This window comes from Balaenoptera borealis (assembly GCF_965194805.1).
Source record: "Balaenoptera borealis genome assembly, chromosome: 6".
In the NCBI taxonomy this organism is placed as follows: domain Eukaryota; kingdom Metazoa; phylum Chordata; class Mammalia; order Artiodactyla; family Balaenopteridae; genus Balaenoptera; species Balaenoptera borealis.
The window spans coordinates 15,517,408-15,536,552 of record NC_138863.1 but is presented as its reverse complement, the minus strand read 5'-3'; the positions used below and the strand labels follow the sequence as shown (position 1 = coordinate 15,536,552).

The 19,145-nt window shown below is 51.2% G+C and overlaps 1 protein-coding gene across 1 annotated transcript; it reads right to left on the bottom strand.

The window, feature by feature from the left end:
- Window positions 1-8,939: 8,939 nt before the first annotated feature.
- Window positions 8,940-16,859, bottom strand: RNF228 (ring finger protein 228). Its single transcript, XM_082396825.1, has one exon. It carries the CDS (start codon window positions 16,639-16,641, stop codon window positions 15,634-15,636), a length of 1,008 nt encoding a protein of 335 aa, XP_082252951.1. The 5' UTR covers window positions 16,642-16,859; the 3' UTR covers window positions 8,940-15,633.
- Window positions 16,860-19,145: the final 2,286 nt, after the last annotated feature.

Here is a 19,145-nt window from a genome sequence, read left to right as displayed (position 1 = left end):
GGACTGACAGGCCTTTCGCTTTGATCAGGCCAGGTCTCTCTCGGACTCCGCCGCGGCCCCGGTGACTGAGCCAGCGCCTCGAGCCGCCATCGCCTCTCGGCCGGAATCCCTTCAACCCCCGCAGCAAGTTTCTCTGCCAGGTGGATTTTAGAGGGAGGAATGGGAGGCGGGTGACACAAGGAGCAAGAAAGATCTGGGAGGCTGTTCAAACCCAGGGTATCTAGCTGAGCCACACTGAGGTCCCGGAAGCCTAAGGCAGGAGAGCTGTGAGTGAGTCCCTGACCTGCGGTTCCCAGGTTTTAAAAGCGGGTCGGGAGCGGGGACTGCACAGCCAACTCGGAGGAGTAAACGCAACAAGTGCGGGGAGCTGGAAGAGACCACGTTTCCGTGAGCGGAGTCCGGGCGCGATTTGGCTAAAGCCTGAGGAGGGCTGGCAGGGACGGAAGAAGATGGTTAGGAAGTGTTGTGCGCAGTCTGCCTCCCGGCCACGCCCACCCACTTCGGGGCGGCCCCTGGGAGCTCACCTGGTACGGGGGAGAGGAGGGGTCCCTTGCCCTGGGATACGTCATTTCCTGACGCCCTCCACCCTTTCAAAGGTGGAGGGGAGGAAGAAGAGAGAAGGAGAAGGAGGAAGAGGAGGAGGAAAGGAGGAGGGAGAAAGAAAGGAAGGAAGGAAAGAAAGAAAGGAAAGAAGAAAAGAGGTCACCACAACCAAAATAGGCTGCCTCAGCCCTTCCAGTCTCTAGATAGGACTTACGCTAGGATCCTTCCTAGTTCTTAAACTTTTTCTCCATCTCCCTTCCCCCAGGAAAACACCTATTTCCTCATCTAAACAAAGTTTCTCTTTTGGGGGATGAACCTTTAACCTTGGGTTTGGGGACGAGGAGTGGAAGAAAACTTTTGATTTAGAAGTTTAGAGTAAGGAGAATCCCAAGGGAAAACCCTGAAGAGATGAAAACTGACCATCTCGAACTCAAAGTTATGGGAAGGAGCGGTCAGGAGAAGTCTGAGCTGGAGCGAGCGTTGGACAGAAGTGCAGACCCGGCCCTAACCGGCTGCCCAGGGCCCTGTTACAGAAAGCTGTCCCGGGTCCCCTCGGTGGTCCCACGTGCAGGTCACCCTCGTGGCCTTTCTTTTTTTTCCCCCCAGAAGACCCTGAGAGAGGCATCTTGGTCCCCAGACCCCCAACGCCCAGCCCCGGCCAAGAGTTAAGACAAGTAGCCCCTAGAGGAATGAGCTTCAGAAAGCCTTTCTTCTTCTTTTCATTTCTAAACGAAATATAATACTATCTGGCCGCAAAAATATATGTCACTGGACCAGAGTCTGAAAGATTAACATTTGGATATGTAGGAAATGTAATCTGCATGGCTAATTGATTCCCAGTGTATCAGTTTAAAGGATAAAGATCAATATCTACATGATGGATATTGTATTAATAGGGGCATAAATAAAGGCCGAAGAGTCGTTACCAAAACCTTTGAAGCCGCTTCCCGGCTCCTGGGCCCTCCACGCTGCCGGCCACTCGCGGTGTCCCCCACCCGCCCGCCCCCAGCCCCTGCTGGGTGGGAAGCACTCGGTCCCCACACCCGGAGGAAATGTTTCCGGCTAAAGCGGGAGTGTTTTAATGCAGCGAAGCTCAAGAGAGAGACGGCCTTTTTTTCCTAGGCTGTAGCAGGTGGACAGTAAGGCGGGAGAGAGGGTGGTATTTTAGCAAAACGCACCACTAAGATGCTTAGAAACAGACACAGAAGACTCACACGGGGACATACACAGTCACACACGTTCACACACGTGTTCGCACACGCACAGGCACATAGAAATCCACGCAAGGCATACATAGCCACACAGACACACAAACATCCATCCCGAGATGGGTTCACACACAGACACACTCGCACACACGCACATGCCCACGCGGGGGTGGCTTCCCAGCCTTTCCTGCGCGCCTTTGGCCTTAGGGATGCGGAGCTGGCCTCTTTTCTTCCCGCAGGCCCCTCCCTGAGAGCACAGATGGGAGCCCCGGCCGAGCCTAGGGATCAGTGATCCCTGCTCCTGAAAGCCCCCTCTGGACGGGAGGGGGAGCGGTAAGGAGGTGCAGCGGGGAGCGAGCCGGGAGGCGCGAGAGACGGGAGTGCCCGCCAGGTCTCCCAGCGTCCTTTGAGGAAAGGGAGGGCCACCCCGAGCTAGAGTGATGGCAGACTGGGGGAGGGGGTGTTGAGTTCCAGGGAGTAGGTCCCCGAGATAGCGAGGCGAGGGGAACAGGATGGGGGACACCTCGATCCGGAACGAGAACGCCTCAGTCCGGTGGTGGCCTGGGTCCCAGCGGCCGCCTCCACAGTGCAAAGCCCGCACCGCCGAGCGAATTTTCCAAATGCAAATAAATCACCCTTAGCGTCCTCCTCTCCATTCATTAAGAGGGACGTTTCGACAAAACGGGCGTAATCTTTATTAATTACGCAGCCCTCAGTGCGCGGGGCGCATCAATCAGGCCCAAAGCGAAAGTACAGCGGGCGCCTAATCCCTTCCCGGAGCGCCTTTGGGGAAGGAGACGAGAAGCCAGCGGTGTCCGCATCGTGTCCACCTTTCCCGGCTGGCGCCGCAGTGGCGGCCGGGGGGGACGGGGCTCTCCGGGCCACGCCAGGCCTCTCCCCGAGCCCAGAGCCTGCTGCGCGCCCGCCCGACGGTTCCCGGAGCCCCGACAGAGCCCCGTGCCCCCCACGCAGGTCCCTCCCGCATCTGGGCACTCGCTCGTTTACTCACACAGTAACTCACAAGCAGACTCGTTCGAACACACCCCACGGCCAGTTTCTTCGGCCCCCTGCTCCCCACCCAGCGCCCCACCCTCCTCTTCCCTTGGAGGCTCGCAGGATGAGCCGGACAAAACTCGATTCTGCGGAGCCCGAATGAGACAGGGGTGGAGAGAAGAAAACCCAGTCCTGTCGCCCCGAGGACGCCCCTGAGAGCTGCCCTGGGGGGCGGGGCGGGGAGGACCTTAGAAGCTGTCCAGGAGGCCAAACCCTCCGAGGCGCTGGAGGGTGCAAGAGGACGCCTGCACTGGGCAGGAGAGCGTGGGAGGGGTGGGGCTCTAGTTCTTGGCAGAGAAACCCAGGAAAGCTCCAAGCTTCCAGGTCCCGTGTGGGAAAGCTGGCTGGAGATGGGGCCGCCAAATTCAGCTTCCTCCCAGGCAGCCCCACTGCACTGTGTCCGCTGAGGGCAGGGACCCTTGAGCTCACTCCGGAAAGCGTCCTGCGGTAGGGTGTCTGTGAGACCACCCCTCTCAACCTGGCCAGCATTATTCCCTCGGCCTGAGCTCCTTCTCACCCTCCCCCCACCCCTCCTACGCCATCCTAGCAGGTCCCGTCCTCTCTGCACCTTGAACCTGGAACATCGGAGCTGAGATGCTTCCGCTGGAGCCCCATAAAGAGATTCTGCCGGATTTTAAAAAAAAGGGGGGGGGGCAATTCAGGGCACAAACCTAATAGGGTAATTATTTCCGAGGCCATAGCGGAAGAGGTGGGTGCTACGCAAGCCCTCTTCGTGGCCTCTCTGAGATCGGACAGCGAGGATCCGGCCCCGAAGGACGTAGGGGGCGCTCCTAGGTGCCCCTCTTGGTTTTGCAACCTCCAGCCTGGCGTCGGAGGTTGGGCCTTCAGCCTACTGTACCCTAAAGGACTGGTCTGCCCGCCCTTGCCTCCTTCCGCGTCCTTGGCGGGCGGGCTTTTCGTAGCCTTCCCAGGAGGCGGAAGGTCTCAACGCGCAATCTGAGCTTCTCTCATGAGCGCGGTGCCAGGAGCAGCCTGCTTTGGCGCACGCCCTGGGGACCCGATGGCCTGAGGAGAAGCGGCACCTGCTGCCCTGCTTTGGGCCGCGCTGGCGGAGCCCAGAGGTGAGCGAGGCGGTGGCCGGCTAGCACCACCCTCCTGGCTTAGCAGCGCCTGGAGCGTCGCCCTCTTTCCTGAGGCTTCCTCCGTGCGGGGGCTGGGCATACTCCGTGTCCGACACTCTCTCAATCATTCATTCCCCCTCCGAAAATTTTCACTAAATGTTCAGGCTCCTTTACTCACTGGTCATCTCCAGGGCCTGAGACACTTGCAAGCCTGGCCTTTGAAGCCTTTCCCTGGGGCAGTTTTGATTACCTTACTCTCCCCCTGCCTCCCCCCCGCCCCCCGCAATGGTCGGCCTGTCTTCTGGCTGTGTTCCCAGAGCCGTCTCAGAGCTTCACATTTATTCCACATATACTTCTTGAGCGTCTACTACGTGCTTTTCCGAGGGCTGGGGCTACCCTTGTGATGAAAACAAACCACAGTCCTCATCCTGGCAGAGCCGATGTGCCAGAAAATAACCTAAGAGAATATAAATGTAACTTGTCAAGAGATTGACTGTAAGAATGCAGCTCAGCTCTGGCGAAGCTCAAAGAACTTAGGGGGAGAAGGGGTGTTCAACCTTGGAGTGGGGTGGAGTGGGGCGGGGGCATTGCTATTTCAGCGGAAAAGGCCTGGGCAGGTTCAGAAGAGGTAGATTCCTGCAGAGAAGGGAGGTAGGAAGGAGTGATTGCTGAAGGAAGGAAAAGGGTGAAGGGAGAAAGTGAAAAAACCGTGTAGATGGAAAACACCTTAAGGAGTTACTACTGCCAGTGGGTGGAGCATCCTGAAGTCCTGGCATACTCGGGGCCCGGGCCTGGGCAGCCAAACCTGCAGAGGTGCTCTGCCTGGAAAGAGGCAGCTGTTGGGTCCTCTTGCGGCTTGAAGTCTCTCCAGATGTTTCCCACTGTCCTCTTTCTGAAGACACTTCATTCAGGCTACTAAAGGGGTGACAGGGGACTGAATCTTCCCAGCAACAGACGGAGGCTTCCTTGAAGCCATCCCTCACCCCACCTCTGGGAGTAAGGCAGACGTCACCGTTGAGGGTCGGGAGATCGAGATTTCCCTGTCGCCTCCCTTCCCACGTCTGTGGCTCAAAAATCCAGCAGGAGCTTGGGAGTCTTCCTCTCAGTGCCCATTGTCTGAAAATTGCATTACTATTTGAAAGAAAATGAAGGCCCAACTTCTTGGTATCCAGACCCCCCAGTCACCGGGACCTGTCATTCCCATTCCCCAAACCGGAGAAAAGTCCTTCCAGGCAGGAGAAAAGTTGGGCAGACTAGAAATGCCCTGCTCCACAGGGTGGGGCTAACGTGCGTGTCCCTCCTGAATGGTTCCCAGCAGCTGCCACCACTCTGAGGGGAAGGGGAAAGGAAGGACTCCTCCAGAAGATCCCTAGACCCTAGTGAAGCAGTCATCCTTCCCCAGCTGATGGCCTTGTGAGGTAAACGCGAAAGATACCAGCAGGACCATTCAGGAGAGAATGTCTTCACAAGGCTTCACACGTTATTAATAGGAAGGCTTTGAAAACACCTTTCCCTGTGAAAGTCTGGGATCAAGGGAACCAGCAGATAAAGTAGAGACAACAGCATGCAGCCCTGCAGTGGGGGCTTGAAAGGAGGCCATGGCTTTCTCAGAATGGTAGCAGAAATACTACTCAGCAAAAGGGAGCAGTTCTTACTTGTCAGAAAACTACTGATAAAGTCTCACTAGATTTTGGAGCTCCTTAGTAAGGGAGAAAAAGAGAAACAGTGTGTACCTGCAGCAGAGGTAAGAAGGCCCATGTGGAAAGGGAATCCCTGTAGCACCTCAGACCTATGTTTTCTTTTTTTTTTTTTAACAACATTTTTTATGCATGATTTTCATAGTCTTTTACTTAAGCACTTTTTATTTATTTATTTATTTTTGCCTGTGTTGGGTCTTCGTTTCTGTGCGAGGGCTTTCTCTAGTTGTGGCAAGCGGGGGCCACTCTTCATCGCGGTGCGCAGGCCTCTCACTGTCGCGGCCTCTCTTGTTGCTGAGCACAGGCTCCAGACGCGCAGGCTCAGTAGTTGTGGCTCACGGGCCCAGTTGCTCCGCGGCATGTGGGATCTTCCCAGATCAGGGCTCGAACCCGTGTCCCCTGCATTAGCAGGCACATTCTCAACCACTGCGCCACCAGGGAAGCCCAGACCTATGTTTTCTATCTCCAAAGCAGGCTGAGGAGGTTCTCAGAAAGCCCAGGCTGTCCTGTTACAATGAGATCATAAGAGTCATCCCTGTAATAGAAACGATAATCAAAGGTCCCCCAAAACAAGGTCACATTTCCAGGTAGGGGAGGAGGCATGCACTCTCCTCCTCTGATTGGTGAGGAAGCCCCAGTTTCAGAAAGGAGCAAATGGTGTGGTTTCATTTGGGCAGGATGACCCAGGAAGGCAGGAGCTAGATCCTGGAGCATTGTGAACTCTGTAGAGAGATTGGCAAGTCACTCCAGGAGGGAGAAATCAAAGAAGATTCCTGAGCTCAAAAAGCAGGAAAGTACCCTAAAAACAGAAGTTTTCAGAGACAGACAAAAGAGAAGAAAATGAAAAGTCCTGGAAGGAAAGAGGATTGCTTGAAGACTGAAAAGGGGAGGGGGAGCGAGAATAACAAAATACTGAAGAAACATTATGACTAAGATATTGCTGATTTTAAAAATCCTAATTGATGTTAGTCAAGGTGGGTTCATTGTAGACAACAAGGAATGACTGTTTCTAATTTGAAGGACACATTTGCACTGGGAAAAGTGGTCTGAATCTCCAATTTCACTGTTCCAGAATATGTGGTCATGGGGGAGATACTTGTATACTAAGGGCTACCAGGATACAGAGAGTTGACTTAAGAATAAGTCATTTAGTTTGCTCCCAAGGTTTTAGAATTCATTTATGTTAAAAACAAGAAATAGAGATAGGACTTTGCCCACTCACACATTACAGAAGTTCAGGGTGATGGGAGAAAGGATGGATAAAATCAACACTTGGAACAAACGCTTTTAAGGTACCAGTTATCAAAGTACCAGGGTAGGGAGGTCAGGCTTTTCTGGTGCCACCAAACTCTCCCCACCACTACAGGCTGCTAAGCCATCTCTCCATCACCTGTCCCAGGCTCCCTCCCAGGAATCAGACCACACTTTCCAGGAGACTTCTCAGAACATGCCCGGTGTCCTGGAGTTGGCAGCATGAGTCCTCAGAAAGCCTGGCACTCCTTGGTCTAGAGGCTTGGGCTCCCCATCTTGGGAGAACTGGGGAAATTGTGCGGCAACAATAGCACTTAATCATACTGGCGCATTATCATTGTATAATTATATAATAGTAATAAAACATTATATAAGAGTAATAGCATATATGTATCGAGCACTTCATAGGTACTGGCATTATCCTCAGCCATTTACGAAGATTAATTTACTTACTGCTTAAAAAAACCTAGATTGTATCCAATTAAAATGAGAAAAAAGAAAGGACCAGAGACATTACTTAACTTGCTCTAGGTCACACAGCTAGGAAGCAACAAAACTAAGATTTAAACCCCCGACAATGTGGTGTTGCCACTCCTGTTCAGTTAGAAAGCCCTACAGGTTTCTAACGCTGGCATCGAACCCCAAAGGGATGGAACCTGGGAGCTGGTTAAATACTTTACCTCTCATTGTTTGCCCTGTTCTGGTTGTAAACAAATTTCAACAAAGTTACCTTTAATGCCTCTGGTAGGCACTGATCTATCTTATCTCGATTGAAAATAATTTGGAAATTTACTCCCTTTCAGTTCCCTTTTTAAAACCTTCCAATGAAACAATCCCACTTTAAAATTTTTGCTTATTTTAAACAACCCGTTTTCTTACTCCCAGAGTTTATTAGCCTATATTTCCATGCGGAGAAGAACCTGAGACACTTAGCACCATCCAGCCGCTCCTAATTCGGGCCGGACAAGTGGCAGGCAGCTGGTGAGTATTGGCAGAAAGAATCCAAATCTTCCTGCTCCCTGCGGATCAGCGCTATATTTGGAACGTGGCGTGGGCCGGGCTTCTTGAAGTTCTCCTAGGCCCCTAGCCGTGTGGCGAGCCTCTCCGTCTTGTGGACCGCCTCGTGGTGGTGGAAGGTCTGGGGTAGGATGCCAGCGCCGCCCCCGCGGGGAACTGCGAGGAATTTCCAAGAGGAAACCCGAAGATGCCTAAGGTATTTCCAAGCCCCCAACCCTTCGCGTCCATGTCCCGCTGACCCGCCCCCCGGACAATGGGAAGGTTTGTCAGGACACCTTTTGCGTCTTTGAAAGCCGTGGGGACAGTGCGGAAGGCGGCGGGAGGCGGGAACGGGTTTCGGAGGCCCGCGGGGCTAGGATTGGGGGAGAAGCCGGGCTGCGGACCAAAAAGCAGCAGAGAAATGACGGACAGACAAGCGACTCCGCGCCCCGCAGCCACCGCACTCGGTGTCTCTTTCTTCTTAACCTACATATTTGGGGCTTCTCTGCTCTTTTTAAGAATAGATGCGGGAAATTCCCTGGCGGTCCAGTGGTTAGGACTCCGCGCTTTCACTGCGGGGATGGATTGAGTCCCCGGTGGGGGAACTAAGATCCCGCAAGCCCCGCAGCGGGGGCAAGAGGAAGGGAGGGAGGGAGGGAGGGAAGGAAGGAAAGAAGGAAGGGAGGGAGGGAGGGAGAGAAGGAAGGAAAGAAGGAAGGGAGGGAGGGAGGGAAGGAAGGAAAGAAGGAAGGGAGGGAGGGAGGGAAGGAAGGAAAGAAGGAAGGGAGGGAGGGAGGAAGGAAGATTGATGCGAACCGAGAGCTATGGGGCGGGCGCTGGGGGGGGGGGCGGTGGACATCCAAAGATGGTAAGGACACGACTGGATCATAGACCTTCAGACCCTGAAATCGGGACGTCACAGAATCCAGAGAGTTAGGGCTGAAGACCAGTTTCCATACAAAGACAAAACAAATAAACAAGCTAAGCAGCGATGTCGAGTGGCTGGGTTTGCAAGGTGCTGTGCCAGCTGGTTCCCCCGCGCGCGACGAATGGGCTGGTGACAGCATCTTTGTGTCTTCGACTTCTCCCCGGCCTGCCCTTCGGGATCGCAAGCTTGGGGGTTACTGGGCTGGGGTTTGGGGTCGGGGGCTGCGAAAGGGACACGCGTAAGTCGTTGTCGTTGGCCCAGTTGTGCGGGGACTAGCCTGTCGCCCCGGGCGGCCTCGAGTTCCCTCCAGCCCAGGAGGCTGCGCGGGGGCGGGCACAGGCCAGCCGCAGGATGCTGATTCCACCCCGCCCGCCCAGGAGCCTCCCCGGGGACCTGCCGCGCTGGCTGCCCTCGGCGGTCCCCGCGCCCGCACTTCTCTCCGGATAGTCCTTGCGCTCAGCTCCGAGCCACCTCGGGCGTCCGCGTTCAAACGCAGAGAAATCGAGGTAATCCTCCTCCTCCCACCGCCCGCTGGCCGCTGGGTCTCAGCGCAAATCCCTTTACACCTGGATCCAAGAGTGTGGAATTAATTTGCACGCTGAACGGCTACTCGGAAGGGTCTTTGGAAAGAATGTAATAACTCTCGTAGCGAATATCTTGAAACACTACTCTCTGCTCTGGATCTGCTCGCACGTCCACACCTGTTGGTGACCAGCAGCTTCCCCTTCCGCTGTCACGGGCGATGACACCCACAGCTGTCAACTGGCGAGGTTTTGTTAATTTAACCTCTAGACTTTCCTGGTTATCCACATAATCCACCCTCAAATCCCCACGTTGTCACTGAATTTTGACTTGGAAAGCACACCCCTATTTTGAGGGACCGAGGGGAGCCCACGGAAAAGCCCTGTAAGGTGCGGAGGCGCAGCCGTCATCCCCGCCACATTAGGGAAGATCACGAGCGCGCGCGATTAGGAGGCAAATATTTACCTAACTTTCCTGGGAACACAAAGTCAACAGTGTGAGTGTGTGCGTGTGTGTGGAGAGTCAGAGGGAACAGTCAGAGCAACAAATAGTTATCCAAATTATGGCCATTTCCAAAATCCAAGCATTAGTCCACAATCCCATTTTCTAAGAAACCTGGCGGCGTTTAGTTCATTAAAGTGGGATTGGGGAGAACGTCGCATTTCAATAAAAAACGCTGTGAAGTAGAATGGCTTTCAAATCTTGCTGCTCAGTACAATCACCTGGGGCGCCTTTTAAAAACTACTGCTGCGCCTCCCCTCCCCACCCCCACCCCTACTCGCAGACCAATTAAATAAATGTCTCCGGGGGCGGGACGGGTGCTTCCGCGTTTTGGTGGTTTTTTTTTTTGTTTTTTTTTTCTTAAGCGCTCCAGGTAATTCTAAACTGCAGCCAGAGTTGAGAACCTCTGCTAAGGCTCCAATCAGGAAATAAGTTTGCTGTGTGTGAATTTAATAAGAAATTGACTCTAGGGACAAATCTTTTCCTTGCAGAGTTCAGTCCCAAATTTTCTTCCAAGCAAAAACTGTCTGCTTGACAACTTGAAGTTAATCCTTCCCCTCCCCACCTCACCCACCGCCCCCGCCCCAAGCTGCAAGTCAGGTGCAAGTGCTCTCCACCTCCCAAGTTTGACTAGAAACTATTTTTAAATGCACACACAGTAGACATATAAATCTTATCAAAGTATCATTTCCATATGATAGAGAGTACTGTCATTGTGGTAAGAGATAGCTGAGCCACTCAATTATTACCATGGTTCTTGAAATAATAACTGCTGAAATAAAAGTGTTCTCTTCTTGCAGCGATTAAACACTTTCTCTCCCGTTTATTTCGGAATGTGTGTTTGTAATACTAGGGGTTAGGAGAACTTTTTTGCACATCTTCTCTACCTTCTTTCTTCCTACTTCAGCACTACCCCCTCTTCCACCCCATGGAGATGTGGTATTTCTAAGCCAAAGATAATCCAATTTTACATGCAAAGACAATTTTTTCTAAAGGAAGTGTGCACATTCTTCCTGAGCTCCTAGGAATATTCTTGGAAGTTGAACACTCTTACTTCCCTGAATGTATTTTATAACCAAGCATGATGGGGAATTTATCACAGAAGCAAACTTGCCTCTCTTTGGCATGTTTTAGTTTTGTGTAAGAGAAGGGAAGCTGCGAGTTTGATCAATGGATAGAAACAATGCTAATGGTATGTATTACAAAGCTTTTCTTAAATGCACAATGAAAAGAGATCTAGCAAAAGATAGATAAAATCTCTCTCATAATTTCTTCATTCACATAACTTGGAACCAAGATCCGGCTACAGTCATTTCTAGTACTCATTTCATAAATATTTACTGTAGTAAATACTTGATATTCCACAAACTTATGCTATAACATATACAATAAAAACGTATTGTTTCAAAGGAAGAAGTATGCTATTTACCTTTAACAGGGATGCAGTTCAATGCCCATGGCATGAAGGTAATCACCTTTGTATCATAACAGAAATTTAAAATACAAATATTAGCTAATGGGAATTAAATGATTAAAGAGGATGAGTTGGATCACAGATTAATAGGGGATTACTCAGCTACTGAGATGATAAATTTAGCAAGTCTCTGAAGGATAATTTATTTAAAGTGGCAAAGATTGAAGAATTAGTAAAACGGGGAGTAACACATAATGAGAAATTTAATAGATCTTGCTCTCAATGTTGTGGGGAAATTTCACTGCATTGTAAGCTTATCCCAACTACGTAGGTGCTGCTAGCTTTGGAGGGGATGGGGCAGACGTGCTTATAAAGAAGGTAGCCAAAAGGATTCATACCTTGAAATCTTACAATGCAGGAAATGATCGGAAATGGAGGCCAAATGTCTTTTAGTCTCTCCACTGTCTCCTTTCACTGACTATATTGCAGTTAGAGTTTTGCTGTAATTGAACTGATTTTTCTCATAACTCAAGGTGCTTTTTGGTATATTTTTTCACCTTTCAAAATTCCTTATGAAGTCGGGGGAAAGCAATTGTTTACCTAAGTGCCCCAGGGTCTCAGGAGTTATTGAGGGGAAGTGTGAGAAAAGGGAGCCAAGTCACTTAACACTCAGACCAGGGTTTCCCATTAAGCCAAGTCAACAGACTAGTTATCTGCCACTTAGCATATGCCAAAAACTGGCTAAGGCTTTGTGGATAGAGTGGGTGACCAGACAAGGTTTCTGCCCTTGTTTTTACATTCTGGTTGCAGGAGATTGAGATAAAGCATATAACAAATAAATAAGACCACTGCAGATAGTAGTGTTAAGAAGAAAATAAAACTTCAATAGATATTCTCTTGGGGATAGAGTGGTGAGGACAAACCTCTCTGAGGAGGTGATATTAGACCCTCGCAAACCTGAATGAAAACAAAACTAAAGATCCACATAGGGCTTGTTTCCAAAGCATTTTCACCCATATACCCTCCTATGTATACAGATCCTTATGCCAACCCCAGAAGGAAAGCAGGGCTGATTCTTTTTGTTCCCGTTTTGCAGATGAGGAATCTGAGGCTCAAAGAGGTTAAATAACTTGCCAAGGTCCTTCCAAGAAAGGAGAGAGCCATTATTCAGACTCATATCTGCTGGGTAAAATGACTGGTCTTTAGAACCCAAACCAAGGCTCTTTATGGATGTGGACACAGTTCACCAAATCATATTACATTTAGAGGCCAAGTATTTAATCTGTCACCGACAAGATGAGTTTCTTTCACTTGAAATTTAGATTTTATAAAAGCCTCAAGATAATTCTAACCAGCCGTCTCAGAACCTAAGCAGAATCTGGGCCATGGAAACCACGAGTTCTTGAGCAGGTATTCAGGCCAGACAAGGTCGGGCTTTTTGCAGTGATTTTACTAGTAGTTCATACTCATGAGCTGGAGATGTGCCCAGGGTTGAGTCACGCTCTTCCGAGAAGATGAGAATTTCCATGAGAAGAGAGAAAAGTACTCCACTGTCACAGGAGCCCTCCAGACAACTCACTGGTCTTTTAAACAATTTCTGCTAAATTCATGCTCTGTCTAAGATGCTGGTATACCAGGACTTTCCCTGTGATGCAGGAACGGTGAAATCACATCTGCAAAATGGGGGAACAGCTGCATGCCAGAAAACCACTAGAAATTGGAAAAATGTTTTCCATCGCCTCATCCTGCCACTCAATTCCTGATAAAGAAGTCAGAAATTAGCAATAAAACCAAGTTAGCCAAGAAAAAATAATCTCTCCATGTTCAGGTACTGAGCTACTAATTATATATATTTGATTTTAAACTATTCAAATTTCTCATTACAAGAGATTTACATCTGCAACCTATGAAAGAAGCAAAATGTGGCTTGTGTTGTGACTCAGGCAATTCAAAGATATCTTTCTCATTTATGAGGAATAATTCAGTTTATGTCATTGTTGTACCTTCCTCTGTGGAACATAAACTCTGTAAGAAGCAAGCTGGTCCCCAGGTAACTTTAGACAAACTTCTAGGTTGCCAATTTAAGGGAATGAAATAACAAACACATGTGTGTGCCCACATGTACACAGGGTTACATCCACATAGCCAAGTTCTGTTACTAGCATGTACATTCTAGTAACTACACATATATATGTGTAATTGCACTTGTACAACTAAACAGTTGTGAATACTAGCAGAATCTCGGCACTGGAGGTAAACAAAGGATAAAAGATTAAAATGAATACAGAAATAAAAATAACACGTTATTTGTTGGAGGTAAAAGTAAATTAAAACCAATCTCTGAAATGTGACTCTTAGTATTAGGAAACTGAAAACATTTTGCAGAAACAGAACAAAATCTGACAACAGAGTTTAGTTTTAGGGGAATGTTATAGTAGTGGATTGGGTAAGTCTTTAAAATACAACAGATCTCACTTGGCCTTCAGGAATTCCGTTAAACCCTAGAAGTAATTCCATGAAATGCCTTTGCAGTGTACTCCCACATGTGAGTTATTTCTCTCTCAGCCCTATTCAAAATGTGAAATTATTGATAGAATTTGGATGAGGATGTGTATTTCAGGAAAAGAAGTGCCACCAAAATAACTCAGAACAATTTCCCCATGAAATAAGTTTCATGAAAACAGGTTTTTTCTATAAATGCTTCTTGTTTTTATTGACAGTGCAGACACAAAACATACCATATTGCACTTCCTAAACTGCAGCCATACCACTTATCAATGGCCCATAAATTACTTCACTCTATGATAGATACAAATGCTCCATTCAAGTTCAGTTAATAGTGTCAAGATATCATGCAGACAGCTTGCATAAATACATGAGGAATAATAGCATACCCTCAGTAGCTTCTGTGATTTTTAGGCATGAAAACTTTGTCTTATTCCAAATTTCAAAAGATGGAATAAAGAATGTTTTCATATAAAATACATTTGGAACAATTCAGGTTTTATTTTTCTTTAAAAAACATTCAATCCACCTGCAACATATACTCCCAATTCATCTTTTTAGTTACAAAATCGGGTAGGTACGTATTCTTTTTCATCTAATGTGATCAGATGTGAACATTTCAGTGATTTCTAATAATATCAAACAGCTGAATTCAAAATAATATTTTTCTGATAAGTATAATATATATTTGTAATCAAAGGAAGAAAGACCTGTCAGTTGATTTGTCAGTTTCGTTTTTTGAGCAGTATTTTCTATTTGATCAGATAATTGAAAGTCAGTTGTTTCACAGTATAAAATCTTGAATCAATTACCAACACGCCTTTACTGCCTCCCCGACTTTTGAAATGTATTTGGACTAGAGGTACGGGAGAAATATTACTGCTTATCAAACAACTTTTCCAGAAATCTTAATGCACAAAATTTCCAGATTTATATATTCTAAAATAAATTATTTTAAAAATGAAATTAAGAAAAATGGCAGGGGGAGCCTACAGTTTCTTTTCCGCGTGAATAGCTTTCAATATCTTCCAGGTGGGGGCAACAGTAAGTCAGTTTTGAGAAGAGAAGAGAGAACGGGCTCGTTAAGCTCCCTGAGCCCAGTTACAGAAGATGAAATGACTTCTGGTAGCAACACCGTGAATAAAACAATCACAAGTCTCCAGGAGATGGAACTTCTGGACTCCGTCGGGCCGCTAGCAGACGGATCCACCGCCCTGTGCGCGCCACCCCTGCTCTGCTCCGGAGACTCCAGCGGCACATGTGAGCGCGCACGCGCGCTGAGCACCTGCCCAATCGCCCACTGATGCGGACTGTTGGTCCGTGCAGCCTCCCAACTCACGCCAGCGCCGTGCCCCCGGGGGTTGAACGTCGCTCTCTGCACTCTGGCTCACTCACTCTCCAGGGCTTCCAGGAAGCAGGGAAACCTTTCACGTTTACATCTCATTCATGCTTCCTCTGGACAATTCAGGTCCATTCACAACTGCTGCAGACGTGAGCACGCACCTATACCCTTAAAGAAACTCTCAAGTCACAGCAGACAGAAAACCAGCTTCCAGGCGGGGCAGCGGGCATCCCACTCCTCCTTCCTCTTCTTTTTGCAAATCCTCGGACCCCAGGGAGGGATGGTTGTGCACTCTGGCGAGGATGAGGGTGGTGCATGAAGCGGAAGTTGACCTTGCACAGTCCAGGGAGATGGGACTGCCACCGGCATCCCAGCCTCCTCGGTTTCCCTCTCTGGCCCAGCGCGGAAGCGTGGGCCTGAAAGGCCAGAGACGCGGAAAACCGAAGCTCTGCCGTGACCGGGCGGTGAGGGGGTGAGCGGCCGGGGGCCGCCCTCCGCAGAGGGCGGAGAAGCTCGAGCGCACCGGGCCCGAGACCCCCTCCTCTCGGACCGCGCTGGAGGTACGGGAGGGAGGCCAGGCGTGCGGCCCCACTACGTGTCGCTCCTCCGTGCGCCGCCCGCCTCCGCCGCCGCCCGCGCCCTCGGGCCGTCGCCGCCGCCCGCAGCCGAGCCCGTGGCCGCGCCCTCGGGCCGGTACTTGAGCCAGCAGATAACCCAAGTGACGACGACCGAGAAGAGCGCCAGGATGCTGGCCACCGACAGGCAGATGGGCCCCACGGGCGAAGGCAAAGGCAAACCGGCTGCCGGGGCCGCATCAGGGGACGTCCCGCCCCCCGGGGGAGGCCCGCCGCCGCCGTAGTGGTTGACGAAGATGAGGCCGGTGAAGAGCAGCACCACCATGGAGAGGAAGGAGAAGACGACGCACACGCAGCCGGCGGTGAGCGCGGCGCGCTTGCAGTTCTGGCAGCTCTCGTAGGCGCCCGGGGCGCGCAGGCCTGCGCTGGCGCTTGGTCCTCGGGCTGCGTCCTCGGCGGACGCCGGCGGCGGCGGCGGGGCCGGGGCGGGCGACGAGGCCGCGGCGGGCGCTGGGCGGCGCGCGGGCAGCGGCGGGAGGCGGTCCTGGGGCAGCGGGTCGTGCGCGGCGCGTAGGGCCAGCGGGAAGGCCTCGGCGAGCTTGGTGTTGTTGGGAAGGCCGTACACGCGGCTGTCGGGCAGCGGCGTGCGGTGGCGGCACACGGGGCAAGCGATGGCGCTGGGCGGCCCGTGCCAGGGCGGCGGGCGCAGCGGGCGCTCGGGCGCGGCGGTGGCGGCGGCGGCGGCGCGGAGCTGCAGCCGGCTCAGGCACTCCTGGCAGAAGGTGTGCAGGCACGCCAGCAGCTTGGGCGCGCGCCGGTCTGCGTCGAAGTAGTTGTAGCAGATTTTGCACTCGTAGTCCTCAAGCGGAGGGAGGCCGGGGACCGTCACCGATGCACTCCTGGCTCCCACGTCCCGGCCGTCCCGGGCTCCCGCCGCGGCGTCCCCGGCCACTGTCGAGCTCCGGGGGCTGCTGGTTGGGCTCCGCTCGCCGCCGCCGCCGCTGTGGCTCGCGGGCGCTGCCATGGCGTGACCCGCCCCTCATCGGGGGTAAGGTGAGGCGCCTTCCTCCCCCTGCGCCGCCGTCTCGGCTCTTGGCACGGAGGAGGCGCTTCTGCCTCCCCCCTCTGGCCGCTGTTGCCTGGCGGGGGAGGCACCGCTGGCTGGGCCGGGCGGGGGCGCAGCGGCGACCGCCTTCCCCCCACTCCCCCAAGGAGGCGCGGGCGTCGTGGTCCCTCCCAGTCCCCGGGATCCTCTCTGCCGTCCCCCTTGGGCCTCTCAAGGCGACTTCCCAGGCTGCTTTGGATGTCGGTTTTTGTTGGACTTGGAATTGGGAGTTGAAGGAGGGTGGGGTGTGCGATGCGGGAACGGAATTTGGGGTGCGGCTGCTTAAGGACTCGGTGCAACACCCCACCCCATACACACGTTCAGGGTGGTGGTAGGAAACTTGGTCCTGCTTTTTCCTTCTCCCTCTCCCTCCCCCCCACCCCCCCATACCCCCGTATCCTTGTTATTCCGTGTTTATCCTCCTTGGGCTGGGACTGAGTCCCTGGGCAAAGCCTTCTCTCCCGCCACCCGCAGGAGCTCACCGGTGATGTCATGCGGGACCCGCGCAGGGAGGGGAAGCAGCAGCCTTAGCAGTGGCGGCAGCGGCGGTTCTTGTCCTTTGTGAAAATCGTGATCTCATTGCTCCGGCCAAGGGCGAAAGCCACTCACCACCAAGCCATTTACACTTTCCGCTTTTATTAGCACAGCCCAGGCAGGCCTGCCGCGTTCTTCTCGGGGTGGAAGCCGAGGGATGGCATTTTCCTTTCACCATCTAGAGGAAATTTTCGAGCTGAACAGTGTGTTTCCCACCCCCCAACCCCGAAATATTGCTTCCTGAGATTGAAGGAGGCATGAAAACGCAAACTCATAGCCAGATCTTGCTGATTTCCTGACGCTGACTGTAGGGGATGGTGGTAGCTATCAGTACTTCGTGGGTGCGCATGCGGTTCCAGAGCCAGAGAGGGGAAATGTTATTGTCAAAGAGGTTCACAGAATTTCAGTCCAGCTTAAATCTAGTCCCTGGCATCACTCACCCCCTTGGTCTACTTAAACTTTTAATACACAAGTGTAGAGAGCTGGAAGCTCCCTGAGTAACATGAGACAGATCTTCTTGATTTTATTAAAACCAAGAGAAGCCCATCTGAGCAAGTTAGCAAGAAGTAGCACTTCTTGAAGAAACACTCAGTAGGGTACAGGAGTGGTGGGTTTGGGGACTGAGAGGTGATGTTTAGATATTCCTAGTAAGAAAGTTCTGTTCCCCTGTTTCTCCAGGTTGGTCCTCACCCTATGAAGAGAGAGCCTCCCCAGCCCCAAAAAGGAAGAGAAAGAGGGAGGATGGCTCTCTGGGTTCCCATGAGGTGGGAATGTTCCCACTTTCTATCTGGATTCTCTGCAGAAGACAGCAAGATAACCCAGGGGATATTTGTGGAAGGGGTGAATGAATGGGAATCAAGCTGAAGGAAGAGAAAGAAGGAAAGAAAGATACCAATAAACCACCAATGTACAGACCAGAGGAGGAATTGTCATAAACAGTTATTAGGTTTCTATGACATTGGAAAGTAAATGTACTTTTTACTGTATGTGATTGATGTCTTAAGTTTGAGAGACCTTAGGTGAAGCTCATTAAAAACCACGAGCTTTCCATTTCCTTGTTTCACATTTTATAAGTGTGGTTTAGGGTGATACTTTTTTTGAAAAAGTATATCATTTTGTGACGGAGACTGTGACGAGCAGAGGGCGGGGTGATGGGACGTCAGAAGAAGGTCCTAGTCTGGCCTTGGAATATCACAAAGTTTCACAAACCAAACTAACCTGGAGGGAGTTAAGTTCCTGTCCTCTTCCTGTCCTCCCTTCTCTTTCCCCCCTTTAGCTGTTTGATTGTGAAGAGCCTGGAACTGCATTTTAGGCAAAATTTTAAACTGGCTCTTCTACTTGAAGTCCTGAGTAACTCTGTGCTGAGAAGAGAGATAATGCTGATATAGGAAAAAATTTTAAGCAGGGCATGGAGAGGAGAGAAGTTCAGAGACAGGAAGGGCCGGTGTGCATTTATGTCCTTGTCCATCCCACGCACCCAGTTCCTAGGACACGTGCAACCTCCATGCCAAAGAGGACTGAAAGTGTTTGCATGTGGTGTGCGTTTGGGCAAAACATTTAAGATTTTGGAATTCCACTCTAGTATGCATTCTCACCATTGAATGGAAGAATTGAGAGATGGAGCACCGGGCCACACCAGGGTTTCTCAAAACCTCAGCCCTGTTGACCTTTTGAGCTGGAGAATTCTTTGCTGGAGGTGCTGTCATGTGCATTGTCAGATGTTTTGCAACATCCCTTGCTTGCCTCCACGAACTTGATGTTAGTAGCAACCCTCCCTAGCGGTGACAGCCAAAAATGTCCCCTCGGGGCACAGTCACCCCTGGTTGAGGATCTACACCAAAGTCACTGGTTTGGCTAACATGAAACCAACAGCAGAAATATCTCCCAAC